This window comes from Aegilops tauschii, chromosome 7 (genome assembly GCF_002575655.3).
Source record: "Aegilops tauschii subsp. strangulata cultivar AL8/78 chromosome 7, Aet v6.0, whole genome shotgun sequence".
Lineage (NCBI taxonomy): Eukaryota > Viridiplantae > Streptophyta > Magnoliopsida > Poales > Poaceae > Aegilops > Aegilops tauschii.
This window is the reverse complement of record NC_053041.3, coordinates 603,501,857-603,520,803: the sequence shown is the minus strand read 5'-3', so window position 1 is coordinate 603,520,803 and position 18,947 is coordinate 603,501,857. Positions and strand designations below refer to the sequence as shown.

General features: G+C 46.5%; 1 protein-coding gene across 1 annotated transcript; it reads right to left on the bottom strand.

Annotated features, from left to right (window-relative positions):
* Positions 1-2,106: 2,106 nt before the first annotated feature.
* LOC109732005 (squamosa promoter-binding-like protein 10) lies at positions 2,107-4,543 on the bottom strand. The gene is made up of 3 exons (XM_020291188.4): positions 3,495-4,543; positions 2,740-2,924; positions 2,107-2,625 (listed from the first exon to the last, which is right to left on the bottom strand). The coding sequence occupies exons 1-3, from the start codon at positions 4,154-4,156 to the stop codon at positions 2,246-2,248; spliced, it is 1,227 nt and encodes a 408-aa protein (XP_020146777.1). The 5' UTR covers positions 4,157-4,543; the 3' UTR covers positions 2,107-2,245.
* Between the last annotated feature and the right edge of the window lie 14,404 nt (positions 4,544-18,947).

Below are 18,947 nucleotides of genomic sequence, written 5' to 3'. Positions count from 1 at the left end.
AACCATCTTTGATTAACGAGCTAGTCAAGTAGAGGCATACTAGTGACACTCTGTTTGTCTATGTATTCACACATGTATTATGTTTTCGTTTAATACAATTCTAGCATGAATAATAAACATTCATCATGATATAAGGAAATAAATAATAACTTTATTATTTCCTCTAGGGCATACTTCCTTCAAATATAACAGCATGGAACAATCAAATATTATAGATACGTTGGAGACGTATCATCGAGCTATCTAGTCCCTTGTCAAATTCCCGATGAACCTGTAAGTTGTCGTTATGATCACCATGTTATAGGTGCTGTTTGAGCAACCCCAATGTCCACCGTATGATAATAGAAGTGACTACGATACTCTCATGGTCTAAGGAGAATATCACACATTAACACTCCATGTTATTACAATTTACAATTGATTACAGACGATATTAACTCAATTCATTGCAAACATGATCGAGTAGATTCAATATGATCGTTCTTCCAACGTCATAATCCCAATGTCATTTTAGGACTATCGTTTAACACTTAACGATATCCTAAGATCCTGAAAACGTGATCACCACAACACTTGAGCTAGTCTCAGAGGCAAGACTAGGAACCTTTCATTTAACTATTTATCATTCCACATGTGCATATGAGGTTTTCACGGAATCGAGTATTCCAGGATCATAGCAGTTATAACATAGAATATAAACTCTTTAATTAGGAATAAAGAAATATTATTACCTCTAGGGCATATTTCCAACAGTAAGATGGGTAGAATTCGTGCACAATCCCACATCTCCCAAGAATTCGTTAATAGTGTAGTTCTTAAACTTGATGCCATTGTCACTTCGTCTTGCCAAGATATCCACTTAGAATTGACGTTGGTTACTTGGAAAAATTCTTGAATGTCTCTCGAGTCTATATTTGGACCCAAGAAAAAACATTCAAGTGTATCTTTAGAAGTCGTCCACAATGACAAGACCATACATCTCCCAACAAGGCTATCATAATATCGAGGCCAAAAGTTATACATATGAAAGGGGCTCTAAAGGCCTAGTGATTGTGATAATGCTCTTTGAGAGGGTGCTTATTTCCATGTTACTTTTCTGACAATTAATGCAAGCACTACAAACATGATATCAATGATGTGCTTGCTCTTTACGCAATCTTTAAGATTTCTCATGATGATGTGCTAGCCTACAATATCATAACCATCCCACATTGGCCTTGTCAATTAGACATGTCTCAAGTCGAGTGCTATTTTCTGAGAAATCAACAACGTAAAGGTTGACTTCAACATGCCCAAGTAAGAATACTCTGAGATTATCTCTTCTGAAGACCATCTCACATGTTAGTGAAAACAAAACATTATAACCAACACTACATTAAGTAGACACAAAAATGTCCAGTTGAGATGAAATTTGATTCGTATGTTGCAAACTCATCAATCTATAATAGTCTACCAAATCACGTTCCGTTTGGTTCAACAATTTGAGAGAAATAGATAGATTAGCGGATGGGACAGATCTATGTCAACTAATTTTCTATTGTTGTCTTGTCAATTGTGGGTTGCTGCTGCCGCGGGTTGGCAAGGTCTCGAGGGTATTTTAAATCTCTTGAGATTGTGTACCCATTGATTCTCATAGTGGAAGTTGTGTGGACTGGTTTGTCCATGCCTGTATTTTTACTGTCATTTTGTGGAGGTTCTTCCACGTAAAACGATTGCATCATTTGAACATATTGTTACGTTAGTCCATTGCTTGATGACTAAAACTATCTCAAAGTTCACTATAAACTGAGTTGCATGCTAAGGGGTTGATATTATGCATATTTAAGTAACATGTCGATGAATTAGCTAGTACTCCCTCAGGTCCTTTTGAGTATGCATATAAGATTTGTCTGAAGTCAAAGTTCATAAAATTTGACCAACTTTATTGTAAAGTATATCAACATTCAGAATATGAAATCAATATCATTAGATGCGTCGTGAATTTAATTTTCATATTGTGTAACTTCAGTATTGTACATGTTGATATTTTTTCATATAAATGTGGTCAAACTAAACTTTACGACAATTGACTTCAGGCAAATCTTAAATACAGACTAAAAAAACCCGGAGGGATCGAGTACATTGCTTTGTCGCTGTTTAACCCCCTCCGGTCCTTTTTAACAGGGGAAAAACGAAACACTTCCACCAACTACCTAATGTGGTTTTCTGATCATAATTATGAAGCATAATGCTCAAGATCCAACATCTACATGAAGTCAACCTCAAACATAAGCATGCTGTTGTTGGCTTGGTTGCTGCCATTGGTGTTGTTGTTGTTCTGGTCGGAGACCCGGCCGTTGGCAGCCGCCACCGATGGCATCGTGCTGGAGCACACAGAGGAACATGACATGATGTTGCTGTTGTTGACGTTTCTGTGCAGGAGGGAGGTAATGAAGTGCTGCTGCTCCCGTTGGTGGTGGAGCTGCATGGCATTGCTGAGCTGCTGCTGGCGGCGCTCCTTCTCTGGCGGCACGCCCAGGGTGAGCGTCATCCGCCTCGCCGTCGCTACGCTGGCCTGGACTTGCTTAAGGCAGCTGGTCGCGCTCGTGTTGGACGAGATGGTCGACTTGTTGGTCGCGCTCAAAGCTGATCGACGATCGTACATGCATACTTACAAATTAGCCCCGATAAATGATGACCAGTTGCACTACTAGATAGGCTGCAAACTTGCAATTAGTTAAAGCAAAGGTGCCGGCTTACTGTTATTGTTGGTGGCGTAGGAGCTGGAGATGCCGCTGGCGTTGGGTTTCTTGGAAGGTGGCGCCAAGACCTTGGACGCCGCCCTCGCGCTGCCGGCCGCCGGTTTACTCCGGCGATGGTTGTGCTCTGCGAGCCGCTTCCGGCAGCTCCTCTTGGCCTCGTCAAACTCCGTGAGCACGTGGAACCTAAAGCAAATCCAGAGTACAAGAACAACACAGGCTAAGCTAAACCGCGTACCAGAATCCTTCAAGTTGTAGTACGTACCTATAACAAAAGTTAAAATTCTAGCTAGCTAAACAAGTCATGCATGCATGTGAATCCAATGTTGAACATAGCAACATTGGTCAATGCGAAAAAAGTAGGAGCAGAGATTAGCTAGGGCAAAAGGCTGCCACAGGATCAGCCGCTCGTTGCAGCACGAAGCAGTCTGAAGTCTGAAAACTAGCCCAAAAAACGCTGCTTTTTGCATCTCTTTTTCATTTCGTGATCCTGTCTCCATCGATCGATCCCCAGGAACGGAAAACGCCATGGAAAAGCTGATGTTTGTGGTACATGGAGTTGAGTTTTGTGTTGTCTTTTTTATTTGACATGACTGGTCGCCGCAACGGACCAAAAACTGAGTGAAGACTGAAAAGGCAAGCAGTTTGCGCTGGAGAACATCAGTTCTCTCGTTTCGACGGAGAGAGACCTACTGTAACGTTCACGTTCCTAGAGAGGGATGGAACGTAGAGTGGGTGTGGGGGTCTGGCTCTGACCTGCTGCATTGCTGGCAGAAGCGCTGCTGCTTGCCGGCAGCGGAGATGAGGGAGGCCTTGGCGTGGTACTCGCACACCTTGTGGCGCCGGTGGTAGTGCTTGGCGCCGGAGAGGTCGGCCTTGCAGTCCTCCACCTGGCACTGAGGCGGTTGGCGGTGGGCGCGGCCGAATCCCAGGCCGAACACGCTGCCGAGACGGGACCGCATGAGCATCCGGTCCACCGCCATCATGTCGCCGGTGGGGAAGTAGGTCCGCCGGCCGTGGTTCAAGCCGATCCTCCCCTCGTCTCCGGCGCCGACCTCGCGCTTCACCATCCCAAGAGCCGGGTACACGTCACTGTGACCGTGCATGGCCATGGGCGGCATCTGCAGCTGCATCCTGGACATGGGCGGCGGCGCCATAAGGACCAGCCCACCGGTGCCATTGCCGTTGGGCGGCAGCGCCAGCATCTGGTGGTGCGGCGCCTCCCGTAACCGGTTGAAGGCGGTCGCTGCCGCCGCGAAGTCGAAGTTGTCGGATATCATCGCCCCCTCGTGGCGCTGGCCTCCTCCTCCGCCACCAGCCATCATGCCGGCGAGCTCAAAGCCGACGTAGGGCGGCGGCTGCATTGCCCCTAACGGTAAGTCGTCGCCCGCCGCGGCGTTCATCCTGCCGTTGCTCATCGTGGCCTGAGTGAGTGGTCGTAGCTCGAGAAGGGAGGCTCGTGCTCGCTAGCCCTATGTGAATGTAGGGACTAGTGAGGTTGTGCTGTGGTCTGTAAAGGTGGTGGAGGGCGCAGAGGTGCATGGTTAAAAAGGGAGAGAGTTTTTTTTCGAAAAGGGGAGACTCCCTGGCCTCTACATCAAAACGATGCATACGGCCATCTTATTAAACAAATAAATAGGTTCGACAAGGTCTTAAAGTCTCAAAACGAAAATAAAGAAGAGCTCACACAGAGCTACAAGGGCCAAAGGACAAACTAGCCACAAAAAGGACGCCACAACCGGCTGGCAAAAAAGAGATAGGTAAACTAATTGCCTCTCATATTACACGACCGCCATCCAAACCGGTTGAAGATATGCCGTGCTACCATCTCCCAGCGGATAGATCCAGTAACCAAACGCTCCCTGGCCTCCGTCGGAGCGAGTAGCGACCACATACGGATCAACGTCGTGGCTCGGAAAATAACCTGCAAAAAATAAATATTTGTTGTTCTGTTAAAAACCAAATCATTTCTGCAATTCCAGACTGCCCACAATAAAGCACAGACTCCTACGCGAATATGTCTCGCTGTTTCGGGCTCTATCCCGTTAAGCCACGTTCCAAATAACGTGTTGACAGAACTCGGTGGAGTAATATTAAAAGCAATATGGACTATCCGCCATAGAACTTTGGCTAACGAGCAATCAAGAAAAAGGTGTTTGATCGTTTCATCCCGATCACAGAAACTACACCTAGTAGGTCCTGTCCAATTACGCTTTGTCAAATTGTCCTTGGTTAATATAACTTGTTTATGGACAAACCGCATAAACACTTTGATTTTCAAAGGGACTTTGACATTCCAAACATGTTTAGAATTAGGAATCGAGCTTGAATTGATAACATCAATATACATTGATTTAACTGTAAATTCTCCAGACCTAGTAAGCTTCCAGCGTAATTTATCGGGCTGTTGAGAAAGCTGAACCTCCATCAGTCTACTTACTAGATGGAGCCATTCTTCCCAACGATTGCCAACTAGCGTCCTTCTGAACTGAATATTAAGGGGGATGGATTGAAGTACCATTGCAACGAACGCCTCGCGTCGTTGAACAATACGATACAGAGACGGGTATTGAATGGCTAGGGGAGTCTCTCTGAGCCAAGTATCCTCCCAGAATCGCGTGCTAGCACCGTTAACAATAATAAACTTTGTACTATTAAACAAGGTTAATTTGACTTTCATAAGCCCTTTCCAAAAAGGTGAGTCAGTCGGCCTTACTGTCACCTGGGACAAAGTTTTGGAGTGAAGATACTTGCTACGGAGGATTTGCGCCCACTGGCATCAGTCTCAATCGATAACTTCCACAACCACTTGCTGAGAAGACATCTGTTCTTGACCTCAAGATTGTCAATACCAAGACCCCCTTGGTCTTTTGGTCGACAGATGATATCCCATTTGGCGAGTCGGTATTTTCTTTTTAGTTCATCACCCTGCCAGAAGAATCGTGATCGATAGAAGTCCAGTCTTTTCCTAACTCCAACTGGGACTTCGAAGAACGACAAAACAAACATAGGCATACTCGTGAGAACCGAGTTTATCAGAATTAATCGGCCTCCGTATGACATGAGCTTGCCCTTCCAGCAACTCAGTTTTTTTTCAAATCGGTCCTCGATGCACTTCCATTCTCTGTTTGTCAGCTTACGATGGCGGATTGGTATACCTAAGTACGTAAAAGGTAAAGCCCCCAATTCGCACCCAAACAATTGCCTATATGCCTCTTGTTCGTTATTGGCTCTACCAAAGCAGAACAACTCGCTTTTGTGAAAGTTAATGTTTAACCCGGTCAATTGTTCAAAAAGGCATAACACCAGCTTCATATTTCTCGCTTTGGCCAAGTCATGCTCCATAAAGATGATCGTATCATCGGCGTACTGAAGGATGGACACACCTCCATCAACCAGATGAGGTACCAGGCCACCCACCTGACCAGCCTCCTTAGCCCTTCCTATCATAATTGCCAACATATCGACTACAATGTTGAACAGGATAGGGGACATCGGATCCCCTTGTCTCAGGCCCTTATGTGTCTGGAAATAATGACCTATGTCGTCATTCACTTTAATTCCAACACTCCCTTTTTGCGTAAACAATTCAACCTGGCGGCGCCAGGCTTCATCAAAACCTTTCATACACAATACCTGTTGAAAGAATGGCCATTTGACTTTATTGTACGCTTTCTCGAAATCCACCTTAAAAACAACTCCATCTAATTTTTTCGTGTGAATTTCATGGAGCGTTTCATGAAGGACCATCACCCCTTCTAGGATGTTTCTGTCCGGCATGAAAGCAGTTTGGGAATGCTGCACCACATAATGTGCAATCTGTGTGAGCCGATTAGTCCCAACCTTGGTGAAAATTTTGAAACTAACATTGAGAAGGCAGATCGGCCTGAACTGCTCGATTCTCACAGCACCTGTTTTCTTAGGAAGCAGTGTTATTGTTCCAAAATTTAAGTGAAATAACTGAAGCTGTCCAGAGAATAGATCATGGAACATTGGTAACAAATCCCCCTTAATAATATGCCAACTCTTTTTATAGAACTCCGCGAGAAATCCATCCGGCCCTGGAGCCTTATTGTTTTTCATCTGCGCAATAGCTTCAAACACCTCTTTCTCCGAGAATGGGGCAACCAAAATATCATTATCGTTAGCAGTTAGTTGAGGCACATCCTCAATCCTGGACTCATCTAGGGACACACAACTATCCTCCGGAGGTCCAAATAACTGCTTATAATACTCGGTTATGTATAGTTTTAGGTTATCCTGTCCTACAATAGTTCCTTCATCTTGTTCAAGCTGAAAGATTCTCTTCTTTCTGTGCTTGCCATTAGCAATCAAGTGAAAGAATTGAGTGTTCGCGTCCCCCTGGACAACTTTGCAGACCTTAGCCCGCAACGCCCACTTTAATTCCTCTTCACGGAGAAGTTCTTTCAACCTCATCTCCGCCTCTAGTTTATCATGAAGCTCTGTGGCTTGCAAAATCGTGGATTCGGCTTTTAAATCTAGGGACTGAATAAGTGAAAGGAGCCTTTCCTTTTTAACCTTATAAATCCCACTAAGGTTCTTAGCCCACCCCCGTAGGAAACTTCTCAAATGCCTAATCTTATTCTGCCAGCACTCAATAGAAGTCCCACCTCCTGCATCCTTAGCCCATTCCCTGGCAATCAGATCCAAGAATCCTTCACGTTCAAACCATGCCAGCTCGAAAGAAAAGGAGTTTTTGTTTCCCACGTGGTTCGGCTCACCTGAGTCCACGAAGAAAGGTGTGTGATCAGAGATTCCGCGTGAGAGAGCCTGGACCGTTACCAAACGGAATTTCTGTTCCCACTCGACACTCGCGAGGACTCGATCCAGCTTCTCAAACGTTGGGTTTGGCAAAGCATTAGCCCCAGTAAATTTTCTACCGGAAAGCTCTATCTCTCTCAGATCCAAGCTTTCAATAATGGTATTAAACATGAACGACCATCTGCCGTCAAAATTATCATTATTCTTTTCCTCTATCCCCCTAATGATATTGAAGTCACCCCGAACTAAAATTGGGAGATGCTCGGATCCGCAGATTCGAACAAGGTCCGCCAAAAACTCTGGTTTAAGCTCGGGCTGCGCGGCACCATAGACCGCCACCAGAGCCCAGTTAAACCCATCAGCTTTGGACCTGACCCGAAACTTAACCGCGAAGTCACCCATCACTACACTTCGGACTTCCAGCGAATCGCATCTCACTCCAAGTAAGATCCCACCCGATCTTCCTCGCGGGGGTAGGCAATGCCAATCGTAATCGACACCGCCCGATAAACTGTTGAGAAACTGTTGACCCCGTATGTCGATGAACACAAGAACAGTCTGCGCTCCAAACACCCGGAGCGGTGTGACGACTGGATTACATGTGAACACATCAGGACTTTCAGCAGTTGGTTGGAAACACGTCTCAGAGGTGACACCACTGTTTGTGATGAGTTGTACTTGTTGTCCAGGGGACCATCTTCGACTGTATTGACTTACAAAGGATACGAGATAAATGGGAATACATTTTACACGATCGCCCAAGATCAAAAGAGCACCAACCAAAACAGCGGTGTCGGCTTTGATGCAGCAACCGAGTGGGGAAAGGACACATATTATGGTTACATAGTGGACATATGGGAACATGACTACGGACATGATTTCAAGATCCCTTTGTTTAAGTGCAAATGGGTCAATCTGTCAGGAGGCGGGGTACAGGTAGACCCACAGTACGGAATGACAACAGTGGATCTGAACAATCTTGGGTACACTGACGAACCGTTTGTCCTAGCCAATGATGTGGCACAGGTTATCTATGTGAAGGACATGTCTACCAGACCGAGAAAAAGAAAAGATAAGGAAGCGAATACATCATACGATGAGCCAAAGCGCCACATAGTTCTTTCAGGAAAAAGGGACATCGTGGGAGTGGAGGGCAAGACAGACATGTCTGAAGATTATGAAAAGTTTCATGAAATTCCTCCCTTCAAAGTCAAGGCTGACCCAAGCATCCTGATAAACGATGAAGATTATCCATGGTTACGGCGCAATAAGCAAAGGACACAAGCGAAGAAAAAGTGAAGACTTTCTCTCCACAACTATTATGATGATACCATGCCAACTTTCAACCTTTTTGTAGTTCATTTGAAATGCCTGTTGTAACAGACGAGTTTCCGTATGAAACCCTGATATCTCGAAACAGATTGTCCATTTTGTACACGAAGTGCATCCAGTTTTTGCCGTAACCCTCTCAACTTTTTAGCACATGCTATGTGGGTGAAATGATGACACCATGCCAACTTTCAACCTTTTTACAGTTCATTTGTAGTGCTTTTCAATTTCACGGTCATATAGCTCAAAAATCAGTAAATGCATGAAAAATAACAAATGAAGTCAGAAAGGGTTGAAAATTGATGATGTGGCTTTGAATGGTGCATTTTGAACACACAAAAAGTCTGGAGTTCAAATAAGTTCAAAAAAATGAAATCCCTTTGTAACTGATGAGTTTTCGTCCGAAATCCTGATACTTCGAAAGAGATTGTCCATTTGGTACACGAAGTGCATCCAGTTTTTGCCATAACCCTCTCAACTTTTTAGCACATGCTATGTGGGTGAAATGATGACACCATGCCAACTTTCAACCTTTTCAGAGTTCATTTGTAGTGCTTTTCAATTTCACGGTCATATAGCTCAAAAAAATCAGTAAATGCATGAAAAATAACAAATGAAGTCAGAAAGGGTTGAAAATTGATGATGTGGCTTTGAATGGTGCATTTTGAACACATAAAAACTCTGGAGTTCAAATAAGTTCAAAAAAATGAAATCCCTTTGTAACAGATGAGTTTCCGTATGAAACCCTCATACTTCGAAAGAGATTGTCCATTTTGTACACGAAATGCATCCAGTTTTTGCCGTAACCCTCTCAACTTTTTAGCACATGCTATGTGGGTGAAATGATGATACCATGCCAACTTTCAACCTTTTCCGAGTTCATTTGTAGTGCTTTTCAATTTAAGGGTCATTTATAGCTCATGAACTAATAGCAAAAAGAATGAACTAAAAATAATCAATTAAAATATGCTGTTATGATCAACTAGGACAAAACTATAATATTCTTCAATAGCCAAAAGAAATCAACTAAAAAGCTTTTATAAAACTCCAATAGCAAAAGGAATCAACAAAAACACTTTTATAAACCTCTAGTATTATTGAAACTAAAATTATATAAAATTTATGCAACTAAAATTATCAAATCATTTTCTGTTCAAAATATTAAAAGCAAAAAGAATTTTCATAAAGAATGTTTTTGTTAGAAACTTTAATAGCAAAAAGCATTATCATTAAGATTTTTTTTGTTAGAAACTAAAATAACAAAATCTGTTTTTCAATAGAATCATAAACCACAGTAATATTAAATAGCAGGAAAAAGAATCACTCCAAAATCTATTTTTATAGTAAAGTTAATCACAAACTAGTGATTCACACAAATTTCAAAGAATTCAAATTTAAACTATTCAAATTTGAAAACTAATGGCACTAACACAAAGTTTATAATTTTTGTGACCTAAAAGCAAAAAGAATTAAAAAATAAACTTTAATAAAATAAATAAAAATAGCAAAAGTAAGTATTTTGTTGTAACTAGAAACAAAATAAAATAAATAAAGCAACAAAGAAAAAAACTGCCATCTACTGGGCCACCACGGCCTAAATACGACTAGAAACCCAGCCATGGGCCAGGATTCAGGCCCGCAGGTGGCCCAGTAGGCCCACAGGCACAGAGTGTACGGTTAGGCCCGAAAGCTTGCAATTGAGAGGAGCTCGAGAGGGTGGGCACAGCAGCGCTTATAAACCACTCTCGAGCTCTCTCAACTAGCGAGGTGGGACTAAACTTTGGCCGCGACGCGGGCAGCACATGTCCTTTGGTCCCGGTTGGTGGCACCAACCGGGACCAAAGGCCCCCTTTGGTCCCGGTTGGTGCCACGAACCGATACCAATGCCCCCCTTTAGTCCCGGTTGGTGCCACCAACCGGGACCAAAGGCCGCCGCTTCCCGCCCTTTGGGCTGCTGAAAAGAGGCCTTTGGTCCCGGTTGGTGGCACCAAACGGGACTAAAGGGGGCATTAGTCCCGGTTGGTGGCACCAACCGAGACTAATGCTTGGACTATATAACAAACACTTGTGAAAAATTTCAGTTTTCATCGCCAGTTGCCTCCCCCCGTCTCGCCGTCAGGCTGCTCCACCTCGCCGTTTACGCCGCCGCCAACGCCGTCGCCTCCCCGAGCCCGCGCTGTCCTCGTCGCCGGCATCCCTGAGCCCGCCGTCCTCGTCGTCCCGTCGCCGCGTGCCTCCCCGAGCCCACCCCTCCTCGTCCCTGTCGCCGCCTGCCGTCCCGAGACCGCCGTCCCCGTCACCGCGTGCCGCCCCGAGCACGCCGTCCTCGTCCCCGGACTCCTGCCATCGCCGCCCCCCTCGAAGTGAGCCCCCCCTTTCCCATGGTCCCGATCGAGCGCCGCTCTTGCGCCCGAGTGCCCATTGCTCCTTGCCCCTGCTCCATGGTCGCCGCCGGCCCCGACACATTGAAGAGCAGAAGGATAGGAGAGGAGGAGTGGAGCAGCAACAAGACGCCATCCAATTTTCTGAAATTTCTGATTTTTTTTACAGATATGAACAGTGCATATAGAGGGTGTTTGATCAAATGCTAGATGGCTTTGGGCATTTACTGATATGAACAGTGCTAAATATGTCAAAAAATGTTTTTTTGTTCATATACAGAAAGTTTTTATATATGACTATGGATATATGAGCAAAGATGATCCATGGATGTATGCATTGATATATATATATGAGAAACGATGTTCAAAGAATATTTACCAAGTAGAGGAAGAAAGGAGAAGAAGAGGAGAGGAAGAAGAGGAGAAATAAATAAGAAGAAGAAAAAAGAAAAAAAAAGAGGAGAAGAAGAAAGGAATAGAGGAGAAGAAGAGAAAATAGAAAAGAGAAAATAGAAAATTCTATTTTCTCTTCTTCTCCTCTATTCCTTTCTTCTTCTCCTCTTTTTTTTCTTCCTTTTTTTCTTCAATCTTCTCCTCTATTAATATCTTCTTCTCCTCTTTTTATTTCTTCTTCGTCTTCTTATTTTTTATCGGATATGTCGTTGTCGATATACCCCATGTCCCGATAACTTCAACACGAGGGGGGGGGGGTTCGACCTACCCCCTCCCCGATAACATTATTTTCCCATGTATGTATGTCATCGTTGTCGAAATAACCCCCTCCCGGATAACTTCGACCGTGATAACTTATACCACGGGAGCACCCCCCGGCCCTCTCGCTCGACCAAAACTCTCGAGGACACCCAAACCCTAGAAAAAAACGATGTCGGTCTCCTACCCCCTCCCGCCGCGCCCCTACCCTTGAAGCGTTGCCGAGGCCACCCCAAACCCGGAATAAGCTAGGTCTACGTTTGCACTAATATATCCACCTGCTGTCATGTTTGTGTAATAATTGCCATGTTGTAATATTTGTAGAAACAATGGAGCACGGACGAGACGAGGAAGCAGAAGAGGTGTTGGGGGACATAATCTTAGCCGGAGGTGATATCTTGTCGTATCTTAACGACAATGATCGTCTGGAAGAACAGGGTGAAGAAGCAGGCTACGGTGATCGAAGAGTGGAGGAGGAAAGACATGATTATGATGGCTCCGGTGACCCAATGCTGGTGCAAGAAGGAGCCCGTGGTGACGGCTCCGGTGACCGAACAGAGTCCGGCCAGGTAAATATACTAGTTAAGCCTGTGCTGACTAGCTAATTGATGCATTCATTGTTTTGGTATGTATGTACACATATTAATTAACTCTCGTCTTTCTTCTTTTTTTAGCCCTCCGGATCGAGCACAACTTCGGTAAAGAGACGAGGCCCGAAGAGAAAGTTGCGCTCGGATGAAAGGTTTGAGATCACAGCAATCGCGCGCGACGGCCAACCAATTGAACCCATCTGGACAAAGGAAGCATTTGCTGCTCAGTGCGGGGTTCTTGTTAGGGACAAGATCCCGATCAGCATCCACCAATGGTATAAGCCTAAGAAGGAAGACCCTGAGGTGTCTTATGTCAATGATATGCAGAAAGATGATCTTTGGACTGAGCTGAAGGCAAATTTCACCCTACCGCCACAGGAGGATCCGGAGAAGCCAGTTAAAGAGCAATTAATCAAGTCTCATGCTCTTAAGAAGATGGCAGACCTATTCAGGAGGTGGAAGAATGAGCTGAAAACGTTTGTCGACAAAGAAGAGACACCAGAATTCATCGGCCGGTATGAGAAGATCAGAGATCACTGGCCCGCATTGGTTGCCCACAAGACATCGAAAAAGAGTAAGAAGATATCAGCGACAAACATGAAGAATGCTGCGAAGAAGAAGCTTCACCATCGCACGGGGTCAGGTGGCTACCTCAAAGCCCGGCCTAAGTGGGCTAAGGCTGAGAATGATTTGCTTGATAAAGGGATCGAACCACAGACAATGAACTGGCCAGACCGTTGCCGGACTTGGTTCTTCGGGGCTGGCGGAAAATTGGACCCTGTATCAGGGAGGTGCGTTTGGACGGACGAGCTTTTGAGAATACCAGTCAAGAGGCTTCAGCACTATGTCGATGCAGCGCAGGAAGGGACGTTCGTTCCAGACAGAGAGAACGACGAGCTCACAATGGCCCTCGGGAATCCTGAGCACCCTGGACGGACACGAGGCACGCCAGGCTCCATTCCGTGGAAGGCTGGTTTTCCGGACGCAGGCGGTTACAAAAGCCAGGAGAGGAGGAAAAAAATGGAGCAGACCCAAATTCAGAAGCTGCACGAAAGGGTTCAAGCGCTAGAGGAACGAGACGGCAATCGACCTGCCGAAACTACCCCCGAAGCTACCCCGCCATCTCAGCGGAGAAGCAGCGTGGCTTCCACCGAGCTGCTTCAGCCGGAGCATGTCTTGACGGCTCCTGCTAGCTACCCCGTGGATACTATCACGGAGTCTCAACATTGCCACCTTATGGCGCAATGGCAGAACTTCAAAGTCAAGGCGGCTGTTGGCTCTGTTTTACCTCCTGAACCCGGCACAACCTACCACTGCCGGCCGATTCCAGAAGGATATGCTAGGGTGATGGTGGATGAAATACCGGAGGGATTTGAGGACCTCCAGCTTGACCACCGTACCGGTGAAGGGGAGACTCGGCTGGGTTTAGCTCTGAAAACTCCATGCCTATGGCGGAAGGAGCTCATTAACCTTCGGAACTGGACGCCTCCGGCGAGTAAGGGCACTCCGCCGCCTCCTCCTCCGGCGAGTGATCAGGGCACTCAGCCTCATTCTCCGGCGTGTGGCGGCACTCCGCCTCCTCCTCCGCCTCCTCATCCGGCGAGTGATCAGGGCACTCAGCCTCCTTCTCCGGCGCGTGGCGGCACTCCGCCTCCTTCTCCGCCTGCGCCGGCGTGCCAGAGCACCCAGCCTCCTCCTTCTCCGCCTCGTCAGCAAGGGCGGAAGAGACCTGCCGCTGCGCCAGCTGCTCCGGCGCGTCGTAGTCCTTCTCCTCCGCCTCGTAAGCAAGGAAAGAAGACAGCCGCAGCCGCTCCGTCTGCTCTGCCGGCGTCTAGCAGTACAGCTGCCAGAGGCGGGAGGCAATACAGATTCGGTCCTTCTCTGAAGACTCCAGAGAAGTTACCATACGAGAGGACCGAGGAGGAAACCACGAAGATCATGCGAGCCGAAGTGACGAACTTCTTTGAAGGGGTGAAAGCAAAGAAACATCCACCTCCGGAGGAGAAGGTAGATCCGGTGAAAGCAAAGCGCACTCTGGCTGCCCTGACAAAACCACCAAAGTCTCCGCCGAGAGGCAACTATGAGTGCATTCTTGCAAAGACATATACCGAAGCGGAGCGGTCGGGAAGTACTGTCAGTGATCAAATATTAAAGGAATGACGAGCTGGGAAAAAAATTGCCCAGCTCGGCGAACAAGCGAACCAATCGTGCCCCCCGCTCAAGGAGTCTAGCGACATCGTCGCTAATGATCCGAGGATGGTGCCCGGTTATAGCAATCTTGGAGATTACCTGCCCGACGATGTACATTATGAAAACATGGAGGTGGACGAACACAAATACCATTACGGGAAGCCTCTCGTCAAAGATGAAAGATCTCTAACAACGATGATGCGAAGATTACATGATTGGTACATGAAAACCTGCAGAGAGTCTGATGGGACGAATACTTTGACGCTGAGAGTTAAACCGGAGCATGACCTCGTTGGAATTGAACTGCTGAATGTTCCATTTGAGGAGTTCTTCCAGTTTTTCAATCAAAAGGCCCTCGATAAATCAACGATCACTTGCTACTGTCTGTAAGTAGTACTACTTCTGTCATTAAGTCTCTCTATATAGGTCAGCTCTTTCATTGCATGTATTTATAATTATCCTCACTATATTATGCAGATTGAAGATCGCCGAATTGAAGAAAAGACAAATCGGTGATATTGGGTTCATTAACACAAATCTCATAAATGCAACTCAGGTTAAATATCATGCCGAAGATACCGAGGCCAACTTGCTACGATCGTTGGTAATAAATGAAGACAAAGATATAATACTCTTTCCTTACAACTTCAAGTGAGTGTTACTGTCTTGTGCATATTCGGTTTCCCTTATTAGTCCAGGTTATGGTAATGTAATTGATGACTTATGCATGCATGCGCAGCTTCCACTATATTCTCCTAGAGATTAAGCTTGAGCAGGGAGTATTAACCGTCTTAGACTCGAGACGAAAAGATCCCCAGGACTATGCGGACATGACTCAAATGCTCGAGAAGTAAGTTAAATCGATCATTATCCACCATATCAGCAACTTTGTTCATTTCCTGATATCAAGTAATTGTTTTCTTTGTCTGGCAGGGTTTTGAGAAAATTCACCAAAAAAGCTCCGGGACTGCCGAAGAAGCTGCAATTTAGACACCCGAAAGTAAGTACTATAGTAGCATGTTCCGCGCATCTCCTAGTGATTCAAGCGCTAGTTTCATCAATACCATTTAGCATGCTTGCTTATCAGTTTGATTGACCTCTATTTCTTGTAAAGTGGTTGTGGCAGGAACAAGGGAATGATTTCTGTGGATACTACGTTTGCGAGTCCATCCGCCACACGACCTGTGAGCGGAGCTACTCTGACGAACAATATGAAGTGCGTAAGCAATAATATTCACAATTTTATTTTATTACCATCATTTGTGTCGAGTTTCATTTATTCATATATATATGTATTGACCCCCTTCTTCAACTTAGATCTTTCGGATGCGGGATGAACTCCTAGCACCAGATCGTATGCGAGCAATTCAAGAGGAATTGGCGGCATTCTTCCTTGACCACGTGATCACTGAAAACGGAGAATACTATGTGGACCCTGCGTTCTTACAATTTAATTAGGAGATTATATTGTAAGAGATAATTATTGTATATATGTAGCCGGTAGTGTCAGATAGATATACGAGAACTTGTTGTTCGACCAATCTCTCGGAGAAGGAGAGGTGGTCGATATCACTTCTCTCTGTATGCATATGTTCATGACGATCTTCTGTTTCCTTCATTTGCTTACTAGCTAGCGTGTCTAGTCCTCTCCATACGTATATAGTACGTAGCGTCGACCAAGCACGGAGATAAGAGAGGACACTTCTCTCTATTAATTAGGTAGCTAACACAATATATGAAACACCTAAATTAACCCCCCAAAACCCCAACCCCCCCCCCCCCCCCTTTCAAAAAAAAAAACAAAAACCCCAACCCCTGAAATGCTGACGCGTGGATGCCTATTGGTCCCGGTTAGTGCCACCAACCGGGACCAAAGGCCCCCCGGCCTGGGCTGGCCGCAGCGGCCACGTGGAGGACCTTCTGTCCCGGTTCGTGTAAGAGCCGGGACTAAAGGGTTAGGGCATTAGTAATGACCCTTTAGTCCCGGTTCGAAAACCGGGACAAAAGGCCCTTATCAATCGGGACAATAGGCCCTTTTTCTACTAGTGCTAGTTGCTCCTAAAAATTTAGTTTTGCTAAGCTGGCCACAAAATAAGGCCACACGCAACTTTCAAAATGTGCAACCACTAGGATTTTGCTAGATTTTCTGGAAATGCGTTTTATTAACTTGTAATGATGTATGAATGTGATATAGAACACTATGTACATACATCCGGCATCTCATAGTTAGCATGCACACGACCAACATGAACACACATGCACAAAGGATCCGCCCGTAAAGAGCAAAGTCCGAGCAGATGAAAAACAAATAGAAAAAAGAGCAACATTGATCTTCGTCGAGCAGTTTGCGGCCATCGAAAATGATGGAAGCGCAGATGGTTGAGACGTGATATCTAAACCACACACACACCAAGCAAATAGCCAGTCACAGAGGCATTGTTTGCACACGCGAGAATATACAGGGTCTAATACATTTTTCGAGGTAGTCTTTGATGAATGATAAAAATATTAATATATGAGATGTAGGATATGAAAATTATATCATTAGAAACTGCCTTCACGTACGAATTCAATGGTAGCTTTGTGTAACATGTATGTCATATATTATTGTGCTAACCCGTGATAAAAGGTAACCTCAAAAAATGTATTAGGCCTTATAATAGAGGGGTATGAGAAATGTTCATGAATATAATCTACTTGGTACACAAAACACGGTCATCCAGTGAGAAAAAATCCAGCTGGTGTGTATCGAATGATGTGGATCCTGAATGCCTGATCGATGGAGGCGGAGAGGACTAAAGAAAGACTATTACTGCTTGTGAAACTGTTTCATGTGCAGAAACGACACATGCGGATCAATGATCACGTAACTGGCACAGGGGAGGAGGGGCTGTCGGGCAGATCTTCCTCGAGCTTGCTTTCCCACCGCTAGGGCCCGGTCCTCTTTTGTTCTCTCCAACGTGTCCATCCTCAAACCGCGCGCATAAGTCCAGGCTGCGCGGTCCGAACGTGTTGTGTCATCCAACGTGGGTCTGTATTAGTCCGTTTGGCGATTCGGATGCATTTTTTTCTCAAAAACCAGAGACCAAGTAGGAGGGAGGGCTTTGCCGGAGTCTGGAACGCTACCACGTCCGTGTCTGGCAACCGTGGCTCACCCAACAACCCCACCCGCGTCACTTCTTGCACCGCATCAATGTCGTCCAGAGCATGCAGCGATCGGCATTGATGCCGCCTTATGTGACAGGACGGGAGGACGGCGCTGACCAACGCGACCTCTCGGTAGCCACAGCTTCAACGCGGACGCAACTTCCCGAGAATCAACTCCGTCAGCTACGCCGCATTGAAGCGGCTGACCGTTTCGCATGGCCTGGCCGAGGCTTTATAAGCCGTGCTTTGGCGCCGTCTACATCGCAATCTCCGCATCTCTTCGCTCGTCCTTCTCCTCCTCCCCTCCCCGCCCCTCTTCCTCCAACAACAGTTTGCACCAGCGACGCAGTGCCAGGTGTATGCCGCCACGGACGAGGAGTACGAGCAGCAGATGGAGCGGATGCTCCATTGCTCCGTCCACCGCCTGAACGACCCATTGGCGCCATCAGGGACGCTCCTCCCCGTGAAGCCAGACCCCGCATACCCTCTCCGCTGCGTGAAGGAGGATCCCCTCTCGCTGCTGCCCGGGCACGTGAAGGAGGAGCGTATCTCTCTACCGCCCCGGCGCGTGAAGGGGGAGTGGATCTCTCCGCTGCCCCGGCGCGTGAACGAGGAGCGGATCTCTCCGTCGCCCGGACGCGTAAAGAAGGAGCGCGCTCACGGCCACCCGTGTCCAATGCGATCGCCGCAAAGGCGCGCGGTCGCATTCGCCACTACCTGGACGACAGCGGCAGTTGTTCGTCGTCCTGGAGCGCCCTAACGACGCAGGAGTACGCCGATAGGGAGCGGCGCTGGCGGGATAGGCGGAACACGGCGCGTCGGTCGGAGTTTGTGGACTCTGACGTCCTGCCGCCACACATCGCGGCGGACCCGGAGCTGGCGTACGCCTGGGCCCTGGACCGCTTCGTGACGACAGCGGAGACTAGCAAGTGCCATCTTCACCGCCTCGACGGGGAGATGGCCAACTACGGCGAGGAGTGGTCTCTCAGCGTGATCGCCACCGCCCTCTCCCTCAGCCCACCTTGTCAGTGGCCACAGATGCACTGCGCACAACGTAGGAGGAAGCTGAGAGGATCATC

Coding starts and splice junctions, on each gene's coding strand:
- LOC109732005 (XM_020291188.4), bottom strand. CDS start 4,156: ATGAGCAACGGCAGGATGAACGCCGCGGCGGGCGACGACTTACCGTTA. Junction 2,925..3,494: donor TTCTGCCAGCAATGCAGCAG/GTCAGAGCCAGA, acceptor GATTTGCTTTAG/GTTCCACGTGCTCACGGAGT. Junction 2,626..2,739: donor CTACGCCACCAACAATAACA/GTAAGCCGGCAC, acceptor ATCGTCGATCAG/CTTTGAGCGCGACCAACAAG.